Consider the following 21,495-nt stretch of genomic DNA (forward strand, 5'->3'; position numbering starts at 1 on the left):
CGTAATTCTTCTAAATTTGTTTATTATAAATATATTCTTTTCAATCCTATTTATAAGATGTAAGATAGAAAGAGATTTTTTTTTTGTTCTATTTATAAGTAATGTTATTAAATTTTTATTATAAATTTTTTCTTTTTACCAATATTAAATGTTAATAAGAAAAGTACATTATTAATTATGCATATTTAATAAAAATTTAATTAAAAATTTATTAAATTTTTAGATAAATTTAATAAATTTTAACTTCTAATCTTTTTTTTAGTTTTAGTAAAATATATTGGTACTAATTTATAAGTAAAACTAGGGAGAGACATATAATACAAATTTCAGTCATAGTGAAATGGATACTTACAATATTCTAACTGAATTTAATAGTAAATAATAGAATTTAGTGCAATGGTTTACTCCTTTCGCCATACATGAGAAGTTTTTGAGAATTTTTTATCTCTAAATAAGTGATAGTTAGGATTTTTCTTTTAATGAATGAACCATTGTATTTATTATATTAAAAAGAAAAAAAATAAATATTCATAAATTTACTTTGAAAAAATATATTGATTTTTTTATTTATAATAATTAAGGATAAAATTAAAATATTGCTATATTTTTAAATAAATAATCAACTTTTATTGATTTACGTAATTTGATTTAAAAACATCTTATATATAAGAATGTATATGTCTATTTTTATGATATTGAAAATTGGGTCAATCTAATCTATCGAATTAAAAAATTGTTAAACCAATCTTGATGAATTCAATAAAATATTTTGTTTATAACTGGTCTGATCATTATTGAATTATGATTTTGATCATTAATTGATAAATTAATAAGTTGATTAGTTCTATGATCAAGGGCTTGTAATACCTTGACATTTTCAATTACAAGTGCTGTGGATGAGTAGAAATTTTAAATACCCATTTTCTTTTTTAACTTTTAATTCAAATATATCCTTAGTTCCATGTTATTTATATCACTATGATCGTCTGGCGTAAATTATGGAATCATATTCCCTCCCATGAGGGAATCCTCCACTGTACCTCTGCCTCTGAACTTCCCAAATTTAATGTTTTAAATTTTCATTTTATTAAAAAATTATAAAAATTATAAATTTTTAAATAAATTTTATTAATAGTTTGGATAATTCAGATTTAACAAATATGCTCCAAATTCAATATAAAAAATATATACAAATTATAAAAAATTTAATATTAAATTTGCATCACTTGAAATATATTTAGATAATCAAGTTATAAAAATTAAAAGAAATTTTAATAAATTTTATCATTAGTTTATTCATTCCAATTTAATATAAATAATCAAAATTTAATACTAAAAAAATTTATCAAAAATTATAAATTAATATTAAATTTACATTGTCAAAAATATATCCAAATAATTAATTTATAAAAAATTTTAATACTAAATTTAAACTATCATACAAATGATCAAATTTTTAAATTCTCTTATAAATTTTATAATTTTTAATTTTAATAACTGAAAAATTAAAAATTAGAATATTAAATTTAAAAATTTGAACAATCCAAAATTTCACTATCCTTCGACGGAGGGATAGTGGACAATTATTTTCTCCTTGAGAAACTCCGACTTAGTAAATTATATGATTTAAACTTTAAAGTTGAAGTGCTTCAATGGATAGTGCTTATTATTATTAGTTGCAATGAGGGGTAGAAATAAGTTTGAGGCCTACAGCCTAACTTATTTTAAACTTAATTTAACCTATTTACTAAATAAACTCAAATCAAATTCAGGCTTTTAATTAAGTTTATTTGGTTAAATAAGTCAAGTCTATTTTTTTAAGGTCTAACCTAGAGCTCAATGAGGGGTAGAAATAAGTTCAAGGCCTATAGCCTAACTTATTTTAAACCTAGTTTAACTTACTAAATAGACTCAGATCAGATTCAAGCTTTTAATTAAGCCTATTTAGTTAGGCCTTTGTGTGCGTGCGTGCGTGCGTGTGCGTGTGTGTGTGTGTTATGTAATACTGAAAATGTAAGGCATTTATAATCGAATCTCACCCCCCAATAAAATAGTTACTTACTTTTAAACTAACACTATTTTTTTATATTTATCTATATTAAATATCTTATAATAAATATAAAGTCAATATCAATAGAGGTATTTTGAAAAAATAATAATAATTACATCTTAAAAACTAAAAATGCCTTACATTTTTTAACGGAGGGAGTATATCACAAGTACATTAGTTTACCATTTAATTTTTAATCAATTTATTCTTTTCTTTTATTTCTAGTTATATTTTCAATCATATTAAACTTATATATTTATCTTAATATTATTACTTTATTGTTATATTATATTATAGCTTGTAAGTCCTTTCAATTATTATATATTATATTTTATAATAGTCATAAAGTATATTTAAAATGTTTAAAATTAAAATACAAGTCTATTTAAAATGCTTATTTTAAATAAACTTTCAAGCCAATTTAAGCTTTAAATAAGCTCAGGCTTGAATTGTTAAAAAAAAAAATTATATAAACTTCAAGTCAAGCTCAAATATCTAATTTATCACACAAACATTTATTTAATCAAAGCTTAACTCAACTAACTTATTTTCACCCTTAATTACAATGCAATCAGTGTCTTAGCATATTAACCCCCCGAAGTCTATTTTCAAGCAAAGAGCATCATCACAAGCCACCACCGGTCAAAAATTATTTTTACCACAATGAACAGAACACAAAATTGGAATAAATAATTTGAATTTTGATAAGGTTTTAAAAAAAACATCCTAGTTTACTCTACGTATAGTAATAACAAACAATTCATTCAGTTCAGCTGAAATTCAAATGAAGTATCATTTTCTTAGTCTAAATTTATAGGCGTTGGTTAGCTACTAGCTACAATCATTTCCAACTTTGAAGCTATATTGGGATTTATTATTGATTGTTGATGATTACTGATTACGTGGCCTCATTCTTGTCCTTACTCTCATCACATATGCCAAAAGGAAGAATCTACTCTTTAAATATTTGAGTCTGCCGCTTCTGAAATACACAGGTTACGAAGATGACAAGGAACAAATGCAAGAAATCTCAAAAAAGAACTTGAAGCTAGGACGACTTATATCAAAAGTTTGTGATGATTCATGTAGCTTCTGTAGGTTGATTTGCTCTCATCGGATCTTCGACTACCTTTGGTTGTGATGTCTCTTTTGGTGGAATTCTGGCAACAATCAGAGCTTTTGGATAGCTTCCTACCATAACGATCAAAGTCCGTCACTGGATACACTTGAATCTCATCATCCTCAGAGAAGCTCTCATCATGTAAAGATCCTGAGCCTGTACACTCAAATTCCTGGAGGAATATGAACACACTTAATGAGAAGCTGACTGGTATGGAAGATGAAAGAATACGGATGGCTCCGGTACAAGGGAAGTTTAATTTCCAAGCACTTAGAAACCTTCAATAACAAAAGTTTTATACCCTAGATCTTGACTTAGCATTACGAGGTGTTAAACAGGGATTTAGATCCTTCAGTAACAAGTCATCTGGACTTCCAGGAGTTGTTAAATCCTCAGAGCTGAGTTCCTGCATAAAATGTCAAGAGGATTAAAGAGCACATCTTTTTGTATTTGCAGTATCTTTTTTCAATCTTTAGAACCACTACTGAAATTAGTTGCAAATTATGAAGCAAAAACACATACAGAAGACATTGCATCATTGTTGGATTTTTGTTGAGTATTCGAATTAGACATATGACTCTACCTACATGATTCCTTAAAATTCTCATGACTCAATATTTTTGTCTGTGAGTGACATTTAGTTTGTAAACAACAACAGTGATAAACCTTATCCACTAAGTAAGGTCAGTTACATGAATTAAACAATGTTATTGTGCTCTATCATTGACAAGTCTTTGGAAATATTCACAATTTTCAGTTAATGTTCTCACCCAGTAAACTTACCCAAGAGTTAGTAGCATCATGTGTTGGTGTTCTTGGAGAATTTCCGTCCCCTTGAAAGCACAACTTTGCTGAACGTTTATCGGCCTTGACCTAGCAAGAAAAAAGCAATAAAGATTCCATTACCTCAGGCTCAAGTTTCTGATAATAACGACACATTCTTGCAAGTTTATGACGAAATAATGAAAATATCATCATGTTGTCCCAATAGTATGCATACAGATAGATAAATACCAGTCCAAGCAAATTTCAATGTCCAGTCTGTAAGTTTAAGCTAACACTGAAAATATCATGCTTTCATCTCAGTGGCATGCATACTGAGATTAAATATCAATGCCAGTAAATTTCAATGTCCAGTTTTGTAGTAGAGAACATCAAAGCACGATGTTAAAAATAAATGTTAACCTAAATGCAAGATACGACCTGATGGAATGCAAATGAAATTATACCTCTGCCACATCCTCTGCTAGGCTTTGGAGCTGACCAGTGAGGGAAGAGACTTGCATTTGTAGAGCTGGAATGACCAGTTTTGCCTGCCTCAGCTCAGAGCCTTGCTTCTCTAGAAGTTCTTGGAGCTGAGAATTCATCACATCAGGGAACAGAATAGCACTTTTAAGTGACTTGATTTCTTCTCTTTGATTCAAACACAAATCCTTCAACTTCTCCACCTGCAATTTCAATCAAGGGGTGACTTTAGATGATAACACAAATATGATTCCCCCCTGCTTGAACTACATGGATTCCAAAGAATACCGAACGTAAACAATTTTTGCATAATTAAGCACACTTGTTAGTTACTCTAATCTAGGACTTTTCAAAGTCCAACATTATCAAATCAAACTAACCCCACAAAAAATCATCAAAATCAAACCAAAATTAAGCTAGTTATTGCAGCTAAGGGTTAAAAATTAGTAGCTCATCCGAGTAAGTTTGAATCTCCAGATATTAGTTTAATCTCTTCGATCAAATAAGGGCATGGTAATAACAAAGGCTTTTACACAGGTTAATTAAATCCTGGTTAACATTCAAACATGCTGTTTCCTAGAATAAACAAAGTTCAAATCAACTTACTTCTTTATTCTTCTCCTCAAGCATTAATTTCAGCTCGGCAATCTCGGTCTCCATTTCCTTGTTCATATTCAATAGCTCCCTCTCACTCCGTAGCACCATCGCCAGCGTCCTTGTGTTCCCCTTCACCTCCGTCAGGGCCTTCACCTCCTTCCCCTTCGTCTTCTCCGATGACGACGCCGGTTTTCCAAACAGCTTCTTCTGTAACGCCGACAATCCCGTGGCCCTCCTCGCATTCTTCTTCAAATCCTCGGCAATAATATCCGAGGGAATCAGCAATCCAGCCGTCTGATTTCCGCCAGACTTAGGCTTTGTCAAAGCCGATTTCTTCTCCATGAGCTTTCTCACCATTGTAGTCAAGCTGGGGTCTGTTTTATTACTCTTGCTTCTAGTCCTAGCTAGATCGGAGGGTTTGGCTCTAACGAGAGCACGAGAAGATGAACCAGAGGATTTGTGGCTGAACTCAGAGGAGGAAGAGGGGTCGGAGAAGTGAGACGAAGTGGTAGAAGAGCGTGAATCGTAGGTACTATAGCGGGCGGAAGGCTTGATGACGGAGGCCATTGGGGATTGATTGAGGCTTCAGTTTCAGTTTCAGTGAGCAAGAACGGAAGAGAGGGAAGAGATTGATTGATTGTGTTTTCGAGTTTGGGAAGCACCGAGATGGAGTTGAGGTTTTAGTCGTCGGATGAGTACACGTGTCATACGTTGGCGCATTGCCTCCTTGAGCGCTGTCCGAATTCGAATTTTTCACGTGAATGGCGCGGGCTCCCTTGTTTTTTGATTTTGTTTCATTTCCAGGAAATCCAAGTACTGCACCTCCCACTATTAATTATCAGAGGGTTCAGGTGATAATTTTGTTCTCCTGTAAATTGTTCTCATGTTTGTTTCTTGAACGAGATATTATTCTTAAATTTAAAAATAAAAAAGATACTCGTCCTTAGTTATAGGGTAAAGAAAAAAAAATTTATTCTATTTATAAATTACGTCATTAAATTTTTATCCTCATTTTTTTATTTTTTATTAAATATTGAAGAAAAAATATGTTATTAAAATATATATATTTAATAAAAATAAAATTAAAAATTTATTAAATTTTAAGATAGAGTTAATAAGTTTTAAATATTTTTTTAATATTAGTGAAATATGTTAAAAGTGATTTTTAAATAAGATTAGAGAAATAACATACAAACTTATTTCACCCTCCACCACCTCCATTAATCAAGGTTAGGGATATTTATTTTTCATGATTTAATGAGTGTTTACAAATGATAGTGTTGAGAGAACTAAAACTAGGTTCATTGGTCCAACCAATTTAATTAAAAATTGATCACATGTCTAGTCTGATACAATTGAAAAATCACGGAAAGAATATATCAACGGATTTGAATTGGTCAAAGCTGGTCTTTTTTTTTTTTTCAGCTTTAGTCAATTTCTTAAGGTGATTTTGTTTCTCTCTCTCTATTTGATTTATTCTATCCGTTAAAAAATATAAAATATTTTTAATTAAATATTATTCTTTAATAAAATAATTATTTATTTTTTAACTAACCAATCTTTTTATATTTACTCTTATGAAATACTCTACAATAAATATAAAGTTATTATTAATAGAGACGCTTTAAAAAAAATAATTATTACACTTTAAAAGATTAAAAATACTTTATATTTTTTAAATTGAGGGAGTATGTATTTAGTCAATCATTCTTTTCTCAATGCACAATGCTTATTTGACACCACACACATATAGGATGAAAACAATGGAATATTGCCCTTCTTCTTTGCATACATTATTTTTGTTTGGGATTTAAATATTCACTTTTATTATTATAGATTATTACTCCTTTTTTATTTCAAGCGTATATTATTTAAGATTATAAATTTGTTCATGACTAGTCTTATTATAATTCAACAATGATTTAATTATCGAAGTATGAATCGATGTCTTAGTCAAATGGCCACTCCAACCTTCTTAACATGTACTATAAATATAAGTACTAACTAGTAGAATAACGATATACATAGGATTAAAAAAAAACAGAGAAAAATAATGATATGTACTTCCTCCATTCCTATATATAAAAAGTTTTTTAGAATTTTTTTTCTCTAAATATAAAAGGTTATTAGCATTTTTTAATGAATAAATTATTATATTCTTATTAAATTAAAAAGAGAAAAAACGTACTCTCATTAATGTATTTTGGAGAAAAAAATTATTTTTTTATTTATAATAATTAAGGACAAAATTATAATGTTATTGTGCTTGTAATTAAATAATTAACTTTTATTAATTTGTATAATTTAATTAAAAACATCTTATATGTAAAGATGAAAAAAATATTATTTAACCAGTGGTTATTATTGATCATTGGTCATAGCAAGACAAAATGCCCACTTCTTATAAATAAAGGTGAGAATAATTAGGGCCCCTATTAAAAATATACTTTTTGACTTACTTCAAACCTAGCTTATCATATTTATTAAATAGATTTAATCAAAATCAAGCATTTAATTAGGCCTATTTACTAGGTTTAGTTTTTTAAGGTTTAACTTACAAGCCCAACAGACGAACTTATTTACACATGGAAATACATTATGTCATATATCACACAAACATTAGTTTCATAATTTGATTTTTAATCAATTTATTTTTTTAATTATTTTTTTAATCATATTGAACTTATATATTAATTTTAATGTTATTACTTTATTATTATATTGTATCGTAGTTGGTAAGTCTTTTTAATTATTATATATTATAATTAATAAATTATATTATATATTTATATTAATAGTCCTAAAGTATATTTGATACATTTAAAATTAAAGTATGAGCTTATTTAAGAGACTTATTTTTAAACATGTTTTTAGTACATGCCAAACTTTAAGTAAGCTTAGATTTAAACTGTGAGAAAAACCTTATATAAACTTAAGCCTCTAACTTACCACATAGATTTAGGCCTATTTGATTAAAGTCTAGCTCAGTCTAGTTTATTTTTACCCCCATTTATAAGTTTTTAAAAAATCACCATAGCGCCGACATATATAATTTAGATCTAGAGTTATAATTATAACTAGAAATAAAACACCTTCCAGCAAGTTGTTCAGCGGCATAGCATTAATGTGCGCTCAGACCACAAAGAAAGGGAATTTTTCTGTGGCATATACTCCTTCTCTCATTTTCTTCCGTTCTCTGTTTTCTTCTTGTGTGATTCCATTTCTGGTTTAATTCCATGAAACTCTTCCTCCCACCATAAACAGACAGATCCTATGAATAGAGGATTATACGTTTGAGCAAATCTTGCTAAATCTAGACATGTACCAGAATCAACATACACAATTCAAACCTTACCACAAAGAATTCAACCCCGAACAATCAAATTGGATCTTGTACAAAACACCTTGTGCTTGTGTTCTTGTCAATACATACACCTCAGGACTAATCAAGTGCACCCTGCTAGAGTCATTCAAAAAGTATAAATACGGGCAGGTGCATCTTATGCAACACGGTATGATACAGTGTTACCTTTTATGTACGTAAGACTTGATTAACTAGATAAATGCATCACTTTTCAAGGCACCAATGCAATTTTTTTAGATACATACCCAGAGACTGTGTATATCCTTACTTGTTCCATTCAAAGTTGTCACAAATGATAATTACATAAACACCAATGTCAGAACAGAAAACAGAATTTGATGGGGAAAATGTTGGTGTAGAGATATTATAACACAATAATTTATTTACTGACAGCTGTTCGCCATGGCCCTTGGATTTTGAATCTTAGCTTTATGTTTTGGCTTTGCAAAAATATTCATATATGATTTCCACTTTCCACCTTTCCAGCCGACACAGTTTCACAGATTCGACTTGGTGAGTTTCTATCCCTTCATAGTTGATATTTGACTTGCTATTGTATTAACATATAGTCTAACAGAAAAGCTTCATAAAATACATCTTGAAACTTTTACAGATACACAGAAACAAAGAGGATCAATATTGAATACTATATGGTTTGGGAATCAAGCACAGCTTGTCCTTCCTTCTAGCGGTAATGCCAAAGGTTTCAGTCAAGTCTAAATCCTCTGGTCTCATTCCATATGGGATTTCCCAATCAAAGTGGTAGAGTAAGCTAGCTAGAGGAAGCTCAATGCTTGCTAAACCAAATGTAATACCGGGGCAAATTCTTCTTCCTGCTCCAAAAGGGATGTACTCAAAGTTTGTTCCTCTGAAATCAATATTAGGATTATTGCCATGGAACCTCTCCGGTATAAACCTTTCAGCTTCATACCAATGGTTTGGATCTCTTCCAATCGCCCATGCATTTACTATAACTTGAGTTTTGATGGGTATGTCATATCCATTAATCTTGCAACTTTCTGTGCATTCCCTTGGGAGCAACAAAGGAGCAGGTGGGTGAAGCCTCAGGGTTTCTTTAATTACTAATTTCAAGTAACTGAGTTTTTCCATGTCACTCTCGTGAATCACTTTCTTTCCTTTAAAAGCTTTTCTAATCTCAGCTTGTGCCTTCTTCATCACTTTAGGATTCCTCATCATTTCTAACAGAGCCCACTCTGTTGTCGTTGCTGAAGTATCAGTTCCACCACCGAACATATCCTACAACAATGATGCCCCCAAATTGATCATAAGCACTCTCAAACCCATATGGCTGCAAAGTAGCCACCTTTTGTGCTGACTCGGCACACACAATATCTTTAAACTTAGTATAAACTCTACGGTAGACCAACACAGTAGATAAAGAGTACTTACCCAGATAACAGCTTTGATGTTGTTGTTTGTAATTGTGATGTCAAGGCTTCCACTTCGCTGGATTCGCAAGAGAACCTGAACAAGATTTTCTTCCCCAGAACCAGTACCGTCACACCCTCCTTCTGCTGATCTGAGCTGCTTCTTCTGATTCTCCTTAAGAATGTCCTCTAAAATCTTGTCTATCTTCTTATGAATCTTCACCAACTTAGCTTCCATCGCAGTTATTATAAGATGAACACGTTTCAATGAAGGGAAGAAATCAACAAAGCGAAACCCAGCCACTTCTATTGCCGCATAGAATAGTTGCAGAAGCTCTTCTTGTTCATTGCCAAATGCTACCCTGGTAACTATAGCACAAGTCAAAGAGTAAATCTTGGCCGTGAGATCAACAACCGAACCTACTGATGATCCCACTGACACTATCAGCTTAGATACCTGGTGCAATTGAACTATAATAAATCACCTGCTACTACTGCTAGAGTATTTAATTAGAAATTGTAATTTTATTGCATATCAGTACCTCATCTTGTCGGATGTAGGAGAATGATTGGACCTTCTTGGCACTCAAGAGCTCTAAAATACATATTTTTTTCATCTGTCTCCAATACTCACCGTAAGGAGCAAAAGCTATGTCTGTTGCTCCATAAGCGAAAATCCTAGCACTAGAAATCTGTGGTCTATGCACAAAGGCAAGATCATGGGTCTTCATAATCTCCTTGGCCATATCTGGAGATGATACTACCACTGTAGAAATCTCCCCAATCTGAAGGCGTATGAGAGGACCGTACTTGAGAGATAGATCACGAAGGGTATGGTGTGGAGGTGATGAAGAACTTGCTGCTATTAATTGGTGAAGGTTTCCCAGTAGGGGAAGCTTCCATGGCCCTGGGATTTCAATCTTAGCTTTATTAATCTTCGGCCTTGCTAGCCCAAGGAAGAAGAATAGTATAAAGAGGAAGGGAACAAGAAGCAAGAAACAGAACTGGGTTTCCATAGCTTCAATTCAAGTGTTCGCTTTTGATTGATACACGTTCAGTACAGACTAAAGTTATAGATATAGGTATACAACCTGCCGTTCCGTATGCAGCTTCTCTATCCAATCTACCGTTCCGCATACAGCTTCTCTATCCAATAGTCTGGTTCATTAGTCTTAGCTTCATAGAGTATACGTGGATCATAACGGTACATGGATGTAAAGTTACATCCACGCATGCAGCAATTGACATTGAGGTGCCGTTTGGGTCAATTCCATGGATCAGGATTGCCTGTACATATTACAGTATCAGCTTTTCATTATTGTTTTTAACTTCCCTGATTTTTGGCCCATTACAATTTATTGGGTCGATCACATTTCTCTCTTCTCGCCTACAGTATTAATTTTAAAACCATGGGGAAAAAATGGAGATTAGAATCCTTTTCCTGATGGATCTTGTCTTTTTTATTTGCGGGCGTCTGTTGGCAAACTCAGCGCGCTCATCAGCGCTTGATGAGCATGAACTTCAAGGGCTGATCGAAATTCTTAATTTTATCTTCAGTTGGTTTTCACTGTCCATTTTAAATTTATTATTTAATATTTATAATATTATATTACTAAAATAAAAATTTATAAAAAATATAAAAATCTTAGTATTAAATCTATACTGTCCAAACTATATTTAGATAATTAATTTATAAAAGTATAAATAATTTTAATATTAAATAGATAATCTAGATTAAACTTGCACTAGCCAAATTGATTATAAATAATTTTATTTAAAAAATTTATAATTGTTATTTTGATAAGTATGAGATAAAAATAAAAAGTTTTAAATTTAGACGATTCAAATCTCATCAACTAAAATGAATAACATGATACTTATCTTCTGTTAAACTTGGAAGACAATCCATATTTAATATTAAGATTTTCATTTTTATACATTTTTATTTTAATAATATAATATTAAAACATTGAAAAAAATAAATTTAAAGTGGATGACAGAGATCATATGATGATAAAATTAAGGGATCAGATAAGCCCTTAAGATGATGAGTATTCTATGCTTATCACACTGATAAGTACTATGGAGTGCGGACGCGCATCTATTATAGGCCTTGAGATTTTCATTTCATCACTTGACTCCCCAAAAATAGTTCTCATCACCACTTTCCTTTGGCTTTTCCACTCCCCTTTTTACCCGTTTAAACTTCAGGAAAATAAATTTTATGCTGCACCTGGATGCATTAAGATTTTCATTTGAACTTTTATTTAGATTCATAAAAGTTTATTTATTTGAAAATAAAAGGAAAGAAATGGAAAACAAAAATAGGAAGAGAACGAAGTAACTAGAATGACTAGATAGGGTATATTCAGTCATGTTCTACAAATAATCTTGTAACCAAAGAACAAGGAAAATCAAAGTTTTTTTTTTTTTTTCAGTTGTGAAATCATATAAACCATGTATTATCATGGAAGAGTGACATAAAAATACTTTTAAAATGGACAAATGACATAAGAATATTACAAAATATAGGAAATATTTAGAAGTATGTAGAAACTTTTTTAATATTTTTTTGAAAAAATATAATTAAAGACCCTTTAAGAACATTAATTTCAATTAAGGACCATAGCATTTTGAAATCCTAGTTAAGGATCATGGTCCTTAATAAGGATAGAAAGAAATGTAGCTTGTGAGGTGAGATTCACTAATGCCACTTAAAAATTCACTAACCTAACTCGAGAAAATTGCTAATGTATATTGTAAAAATATAAAACTAAACTTGCGAATCGATTGTTTAACAAAAAGTGCCACTTGAGAATTCACTAACCAGATTTAAAAAAATTTTTAATGTATATTGTGAAAACATAAAACCTCACTTGAGAATATATTGTTTAACCAAAAAACTCAATTTGGACAAGACATTTTTTGTTAAATAATCGATTCTCAAGTACAATTTCATTTTTTCACAATACACATTAATTTTTTTAAGTCTAGTTAGTAAATTTTCAAGTAACACTTTTTGTTAAATAATCAATTCTCAATTAGAGTTTTATATTTTCACAAACATATGTTAGAAATTTTTTTAAGTCAAGTTAGTGAATTCTCAAGTGGCACTTTTTGTTAAACAAATGATTTTCAATTGGGATTTCATATTTTCACAATATACGTTAATAATTTTTTTAAGTTGAGTTAGGGAATCTCCAAGTGACGTTAGTGAATCTCACTTCACAAACTGTGTTTTTTTATCTCAATTAAGGACTATGATCCTTAATTAAAATTTTAAAATGTTATAGTCTTTAATTGATATTAATGTTCTTAAAAGGTTTTTAATTGTCATTTTTTCTTTTTTTTTTTGGCAAAATGACTTTTCATGAAATTGAAGAGACACATCCATGACATGGCCTAATTGTGGATCAGAGCATCTCTTTTTGGCAACTCCATGCTCAAAAAGAAAACAACAAAATAAAAAATAAATAAGGATGACTGTTTGAAATGAGAAAAGAGTAAAAACGAGTTAAAAAGTAAAAACATGTTTTACCTTGACTCAAAGCCTTTGTACTCTACTTTATTGTATATCACTATCACTGCTCATCCCATTTGTTGCTGTTCTTTTTCCCTTAAACTTCATGGTAAATGAATTTTAGTGCCCGTTTGGTTCATGAAATGAAAGGGAATGTAATGAAATGGAATGAGCATTACAAGATATTTGTTTGGTATGACATTTGGTAGTAGCAAAATAAAATTTATTTTTTAAATATAATAAAATACAAATAAATATAAAAGGACAAAATTGCCCTTAAAAAATTCCTTTCATTCTTTCCAGCGGATGTGTATCAGAGCCATCATCTTCTCGTCTTCTACCTTACACCCAAGCAAGAAATAACCAGATTTTTTCTTCTTCATTCTTGCAAATCCAAAGAAAGGCCGTTGGAAATCCCAAGCAAATCATCATGTTCTTATTCCTTCCCTTTGATTTTTCATCCTTCATTCTTGTAGATACAAAGTCAGTATCAGATCTTGAAAGAAAGGCGATGGAGCTTACGACTGTCGAGATTGATAGTGCCGAGCACGATGACCATCGTGAAGAAGATCCACTGGACGGCACCCATCGTGAAGGAGATTGATGGTGCAAAGATCTCTTCGGCTAAAAGGTTCATCAATCTCACCCCCTACTATGGCCGACGATGTTGCCGGACATGGTGGTGAGTAGTAAAGAACAACAGAGCTACTGGAAAAAGTGGTGAAGGTCGGCGGCAGTGGAGATGGTGAAGAAGAGTCGAAATATTAGGTTGATTTTTTTATGAGCAATAATGTCTTTTCTCATGGATTATAAGAGGTCTGCATCTCCTTTCATGGGGTCTTATTATGTAATCTGGATGCAGCTTTTAAAGGAATCATGATTACATAATGTAATCCCTTTTACATTACATAGGCCAAACCAAACGCACTGAATCTCTAAAATGCATCAGGATCATGTAATCCTGATGCAATGAATTGAACCAAACGTGCTATTATGTTAACTGCTGAGTTTAGATAAACCAAAATTCTATTCAAGCTTTCACCATCTTGATCTAAAAGCAAATTTGGATTTAAAAATGAAAAGAAAGGGAAGGGAAATAAAAATAAAAATAGAGAGGCAATAAAAAAAACAGAGAGAGATAGAGTATTTGATATTTTAAGTAATTAGGATAAGTATAGAGCATATGCAATTGTGATTTATAAATAATATTGTAACTAAATATTTATTTGAAATTAATTGAATTTAATTAGATATTACATGATTTTATTAGCCAATCTTCATTTTTAAGATTTTAACTAACTAAATCTTAAATTTTAAAATATAAATAATATTTTTAATATTTTTACATAATTTTTATTTTATTTTATTTTATCTGTGTAAATTTTTTGAATCTAATTTGAAGGATATTAATGAAGATTATTTTGGATAAAAAAATATTAATATATTTAAAGATCAAGTCAATAATTAAATATTTAAAATTTTTTAAAAATTTATTTTGAACTTTTTAATATAGTTTTTAATTAAAATTATTTAAAATAATTTTATCATTTTATCAAATTATTAGGTTTTACTTTTTTGAGAGACGCACAACTTTTATATAAAGCATGGAGGAACAGAGGACGCATGACTAGAGGATAGAAACAGGGAGTGAACGGCAGAGGCACGCGTGGGGGCAATTGCTCTTTGTCTTTGTCTTTTCTTCAATTTCTCCGGCGATGCTTTTTCTACTCTCAATTTTCACTTGTTCTTATTCAATTTTTAGTCTTATGCAGAACTAATTTTTCTTATATGATCAATCATAAATTCTACTTTTAAATTTTAATTAGAATTTTTAATATTTTAAAAAAATTTATTTTAGCTTTATTTTAATCTGCTCTTTTTCTCTCAATTTATGAATTTATGTTTTAATTTCTATTACTAATTATAATAGCTTTATTACATGATTTTTGAGTTATAAATTTTATCTAAAATTTTATTTGCTATAATAAATTGATATAGTAATATAAGAGCAATTTGACTTGGCTTGAATGATTACTTATACTTTGTTTCTAGTATGGCTAATATAAAACAGTTGTTGAGTTGTGGATTAAGAGAGATTTCAATTAATCTATAGCTTAATTTTTTTTTAATTTTTGAATGATAATTTAAAAATTATATAATAAAATTAGAGTAATAAAGTTAAATAAAATTAATTTATTTTTTGAACGAGAAAGATTAAATTTAGGTGATTGAATTGCGATTAATTGCACTACTTGTGCTAGATAATTTTCTTAGTTGAACTTATTTCAATTATTTAATTTTAATTTTGTTATAAAAAAATCCCCCCATTACTTAGCTTTTTATAATCCTAATTCAAGTCGTTAATCTATTAACTTTTAAAGGGATGACATACGTTGCTCTTTACTATAAAATCTAGTTTTTATTAATTTTAATATTATTTAAAAATAATGTCACACGCCATGCATTCAATAGAGAGCAATGAGTTTTTCAACAGCCAATAGAGCACCATAGCTCTTAGTAGGATAGTAGTAATAGTGTGTCAGCACTTTTCTTTTTAGGTTTTTTTTCATCTTATATTTATTGTAATTTTTTTTATTATTGTCAATATTGTAACATCCAAAAAAGCTTAACCTTAACCTAGCTAAGTAAATGAGAGTAATTAAATAAATTTATTTGTTATGTGGTTACAGAGAATTAACGGGTGTTGTAGGTCATGTTTTTAGCTTTAGGATTGAATTCGGAGTGAGGTCGAGCAATCCAACCATAACAAAGTGAGAAAAACAAGGAAAAGTAACTTCATGCCACATTCGCGACACATGACGGAATGCCATGATGCAACAAGCCATCAAAGCACGGAATAGCCTTCTCTATACCACAGGTCATGGCACGTGGGGATAGGCGTCACTACTCATAGTACATTTTTTGCAAAATTTAGACATAAACTGATGCGAAAATTAGAAGAGAAAGAAAAGAGAGCACGAGAAAAAGCAAGGAGCTCTACTAGGGTTTGTCTAGAGGAAGATTAGAGCATTTTGAAGCCACTAAACCCCAATGGTAAGTCTCCTAACTTATTCTTCTTCCTTTCCAACTAATTCTCTTGAAGTTTTTAGTTAGGATTTGATAATAAGAGTTGATTTTCGGTCCATATAAGTTATGGGTATGAACCCATTAACTCAAATCAAGTTAATAAGAATTGTTTGGGGTATTTAAATAAGTGATTAAGGAGTTTACACGTTTTTTGTGAGTAGGCTTCATTAATGTTAAAAAATGGGTGATAAATGTGGAGTTATGAGGGTAATTGTGACATTAATGACCCTATATGAGTTTGATGATTGTTAGTTGAGAGCGATAGAAGTTATTAACCCAATGGGTAAGCCTATATATGAGAAATAAGAATATTAGGCATTTTAGAAGTGAAAAATGAGAGCTAGAAATGTATGTTTGGTATTGTTGATGAGTTTGGATTTAATTAATCGTTTGGGCACCATATTTAGCTTAGAAAGTAAGTTTGAAAGTATTTATTGTGAGGTAAATCTTTGATCTTTTAAAGGATTAAGGTAATTGAGGAATTTTATTTTGGGTAGTTATTTGTTACTTGAGTTTTAATATGAAAATGTGTATATTTGCATATATGATTGAATTGTGAATGTGAAAGCATACCTAAACCTTGATGATTGATTGAATTGTGAATGTGTATATTTGTTTATTTTGACTTGAAATGTGGAGTTGAATTCAAAGTAATTTTCAAAATTATGAATATATACATATATTGGAATGAGAAGTGTGATGATATATAATGTGATAATTATGTGTTAATAAAGAAATTAATGATTGAGTAAAGTAAAGAACATTTATGAAAATAATATAGACGCTTGCTTGGGTAACGTGATATCGTAAACCTAATATGTTGATATTAAGTAAATAAAATTATGAAATGAGTGAGCATCATAAATTACATGATCATTTAGCAGGAGTTCACATAGGAAGAGGAGTAGAAAATTCATATGATATTTATAGCTGCCTTCTGGTGCACGAAGGCTTAGCCCTATCCTATTATTTATCGAAAGACTGTCCTACAGTTTGTCGAAGGATTAAAACCTAGATATCTCCATATGTTTATATAGGAGATTAGCTTAGGGTATACGAGACTCTAAAGATTCAAGAATGAAAGAAACCATGCTCTAAGAATAAGTTTTGTGATCTTTAACTTAATCACACCTCACAATTGGTGAGTTTGAGCAGTCTACTTACATGAACAGAGCCTTAATTGATATTGTAGCCCATGATTTTAATCGGAAGATATAAGGAGGGTATAAGGAGGAATTGATTATGCATATGTATTTATCTAACATGTTACATGGTTATTAAGTTTGTGACAAATCACGATAGTGAATGTGCCATTGTCACAAGATTGATTGCATTGTGACAATGTGTATTGAATTGTTGTGCTTAAGTAATTGTTACATGTTTATGTGTATTATGACAATGTACTCTATGAATTGAATTGAGAAATATAAAAGTGGGATAAATTGTGAAATCATAATTTGTATCATATGTAAGTGAATGTTTGAGTAATTAACTTACTCTTGTGTGTTTAATTCAATTGATATGCAACTGCATAAGATAGGCCTACTTTGATTACTAAATGTTTAGACTCACCCCTCTCTTTTAATATTTTACAGGCTCTATCTTTGGTATAAAAAAGGAAAGAACTCTAGATGTTTAGGAATTTGTGAAATTCCTACTGTAACGCCTCATCATTTCATTTATTTTGTGTAATGTATTAAATATTGCCAATTAGCTCATATTTTACAATCACTTTCACTTATAGAGGTTTATGATTTTTGGAATGTATTTTGGGCATTGGATAATTGTTTAGATGATTTGTAAATGTTGATATGGCCAAAATACTAGTAGAAGTGTAGGAAAATTAATTTGGTCATGCTCATGAATATTTATAGTTAAATGCAATGCTAAAACCTTTCCCTCTGTTTTTTAGGGTTAAGGAGTAAAAATTTAATATGATTGAAATTATGTGCATGTAGTGTGTTATATAGGTAGTTCTAAGTCCTCTGAGTGTGTTCTGGGTGTTAGAAATTGCTTTTGGCACATGTGTGGGTTTTGGACACCGTTGAATTGTAAAAAGTGTAAAAAGTTGTAAAAATGTGTTTAAATGTCCATCTTCCCAATGTGACATAATTTAGAAGTAAAAACATATGCCATTAGCTAGTTTATGAAAAGAGCTTTTCGTCACCTTATTCGAATGTTGAACAAAGAAATGGGGCACGTCAAAAGTTATCTTAGGTTGTTGTCAAATGATAATAAAATTGTTGTATGATATATGCAACACACCAAGGCACATGGCGCCTGTATTGTAGTGTGTGGCATAAAGCAGAACAATCGTGGCACATGTGCACAAGATGCCGTACACTGCCTTTTTTTTATGACTCGATTTTTTTCAATAGATTTTGAATCTTTTCACTTCTATGAGGTATCTCATACTTTTAAAATATTGTTTTACTCTAATTTGAGATTTATTAAGTGATTTTTAGTGAAATTGATTTATAAAAGCTCGGAAACCCATTTCTACAAAATTAAAACTTAGTAATCTAAAAAGGAGCTTAACCTATTATTACCTTCGTTTGTGAAATCAATTGTGTTTAGTAAGGGGGATATTTCAAATATCATGCAAATCTCCTATTTTTTTCTATCTTTATTTATTCATTTCCTTTATTTTTTTAATACAAGGCTATAGAAAAACTGTGCAAGGAGAGTAAAATCAAGTCATGTCTAAAGCTATAAGGTTAATGCAATCAGGTGGCAAATTACCTAAAATCATAATATTGAAGCTATCTCGAGATGTTTGATGGGCTAAGAAGTCAATGCATCCATTCACTTCTTTGTAAATGTAGTCAAAAGTGATTTCACAGTCCTTCATGGTGAGGTATCTAATTTCCTTGATATATTCATAGAGAGGATGTCTTTCAATGTGACTATGGTCAATAAGAGATAAAGCTTTCATAAAATCATAGTAGATATTGATTTTAAAGAACTTGACATTCTAACAAAGTTTAAGACCCTTTAAGATTTCTATGAGTTCAGCAGCTATACTGGGATGATAGCCAAGATTTTTTATAAATCTCTTGATCTAGTTACCCTTATCATCCTTAATGATGCCCCTACAAGCAACAGCCCCATTAATGTTGACAGATCCGTCAATGTTGAGCTTGACCCACTTAGGCATAGGATAGCTCCGTTTAGCTTCATGTCTAGCACCACTTTTGCTCGGGTAGTTAATTTTAGTTTGAAGCTGTAGGTTGTTAATAATTCGTTAGGTGCATGAGAAGGCAATGTCCTTATCTTGGTTATTATTTTCTAAATAGATCTTGTTGCATCTTGCCTTCCATATATTCCAGCAGGCGAGTGCAAAGAGTATTTGCCAATTTGTTCTTCTCGTGCTTAGGCTACCTACTTCATTTTTAGCATTCCAAACTATCCAGTCCTGCACACAAAGAGAAGAGAAAGTATTAAATTAGGCAAGATTAACTAATTTTTTTCAAACATCATGAGCTTCCTCACAATCTCGTGAGACATGCATAGAAGAGTTAAGAGAGCTGCAACCAAAAAGGTAAGTACATTGTTGGGGAGTATTTCCATTATGATGTGTGTAGTTGGTTTGGAGATAATCCTAAGCAACTTTCTAAAGGAAGTATTTAATTTTTTCGTAACTAGGCCATTTTTAGATCTTGGATCATATTTTAGAGTGATTTAGGTCTTTTTAAATCCCTATAGCTTTGTAGGCAAACTTGATAGAGAAATTACCATCAAAAGAAGGCCTCCAATAAAGAAGATCATTGTTGCCTTAAGGGTTAGGAGGCTAACAAGTGCAATATGTTTGATTACGTCAAAGTCAAGATACTGTCTTAAAAGATCAAAGTTCTACCCTCCAGTAGTTGATCTAAAGTCCAAAACTCTTGCATGGAGAATATAATTAGCATTGTTAAAATCAAATCCAATAAAAGGATCAAGTGAAGGAGACCATTTATCATATCAAAATGATATTTGATCTCCTTTGTTGACTGTCCAACTGACAGTGAACATGAATTTATCTCAAACTTTGCATATGCTATCCCAAGTATAAGAGCATGAGTTTGGTTTTTGGACCATGGTTATTGTGGGTTTGTTCCATTTATATATGCTATGAAGGATCCGTACCCAAAGGCAATTTGGTTTTGTAATGAGGCCTTAACAAAGCTTTATGATGAAAACAATATTTTGTTTTTTGAGCTTTTTTATGCCAAGTTCCCTATCCTTTTTATCCAATGTAATGCAATCCCAAAAGAAAAGATGGGGTTTTTCATTCCCATTAGTCAAATCTTAAAGAAAGTTTTTAAAGATTTTTTCTAAATAAGCCAAAACGTGGTCAGGTAAAAGCCTCATTTGCATAATATAGTTAGGAAAAGTCGAAAGAACAGATTTAACGAGCAAAAATTTTCCTATAATGTTTAGGTATTAACTTTTCCAACTTGCTGAACAAGAGTTACTCTTATCAAGTAAATGAGCAAAAGTAATCTTTAAGGCTTTTTCATGAATAAGAGAAATTTTAAGATATTTGCTTATATTTTCAATGAAAGAAATTCCTAATTCAATACTAATATGAGAAGCACTATTTATATTGGCATTTTTGTGTAACAATAGAATTTGGACTCGTCAGCATTAATTTTCACTGAATAAGAGATAATTTGCGGTAAAGAACCCTCAAAACTCACTCTTTGATTTAAAACTTTGGGATATCGCATTTTTTGAGAACAGGTTTCTCTGACAAGTGGAGCAGCGGGAACACGATACACCCATATGTATTATCATTACAGTGTCATTAGTAATTACTTCGAAGCTAGGACTTTGTCTGCGACCTTAACCCCCTTCTTCTCTCCTATAATGTTTCCTCATCGTTAATATATATATATATATATATATATATAACATATTTTGTAAAATAATAAATCTGAAAACTCAGTTCTCCTCATATATTGTATCTGATTCAGATTCATTATGTGCAAAAAAGTCAACGTTAATTAGTTGATTTAATTTTTGTATATATTTACATTAATTGATTTATTTCTCCTTCTACTAACCCTACCCGCCAACCCTAGACAGGGCGGAAACGTGGAGGTTGTCAAATGTCAATGCAAGTTAAGTTTTCCCCTCTTT

At 30.6% G+C, this 21,495-nt stretch overlaps 2 protein-coding genes across 2 annotated transcripts; both read right to left on the reverse strand.

Moving 5' to 3' along the window:
- Positions 1-2,936: 2,936 nt before the first annotated feature.
- On the reverse strand, positions 2,937-5,781 carry LOC129287055 (uncharacterized). Its single transcript, XM_054923197.1, has 5 exons — positions 5,022-5,781; positions 4,400-4,618; positions 3,954-4,043; positions 3,472-3,576; positions 2,937-3,342 (listed from the first exon to the last, which is right to left on the reverse strand). The coding sequence occupies exons 1-5, from the start codon at positions 5,577-5,579 to the stop codon at positions 3,109-3,111; spliced, it is 1,206 nt and encodes a 401-aa protein (XP_054779172.1). The 5' UTR covers positions 5,580-5,781; the 3' UTR covers positions 2,937-3,108.
- A 3,105-nt stretch (positions 5,782-8,886) lies between these two features.
- On the reverse strand, positions 8,887-10,925 carry LOC129286598 (cytochrome P450 71D8-like). The gene is made up of 3 exons (XM_054922547.1): positions 10,307-10,925; positions 9,787-10,221; positions 8,887-9,633 (listed from the first exon to the last, which is right to left on the reverse strand). The coding sequence occupies exons 1-3, from the start codon at positions 10,778-10,780 to the stop codon at positions 9,010-9,012; spliced, it is 1,533 nt and encodes a 510-aa protein (XP_054778522.1). The 5' UTR covers positions 10,781-10,925; the 3' UTR covers positions 8,887-9,009.
- Positions 10,926-21,495: the final 10,570 nt, after the last annotated feature.

Source organism: Prosopis cineraria, unplaced genomic scaffold (assembly GCF_029017545.1).
Source record: "Prosopis cineraria cultivar Desert tree isolate PC_DT_omini unplaced genomic scaffold, ASM2901754v1 PC11, whole genome shotgun sequence".
NCBI classification, from domain to species: domain Eukaryota; kingdom Viridiplantae; phylum Streptophyta; class Magnoliopsida; order Fabales; family Fabaceae; genus Prosopis; species Prosopis cineraria.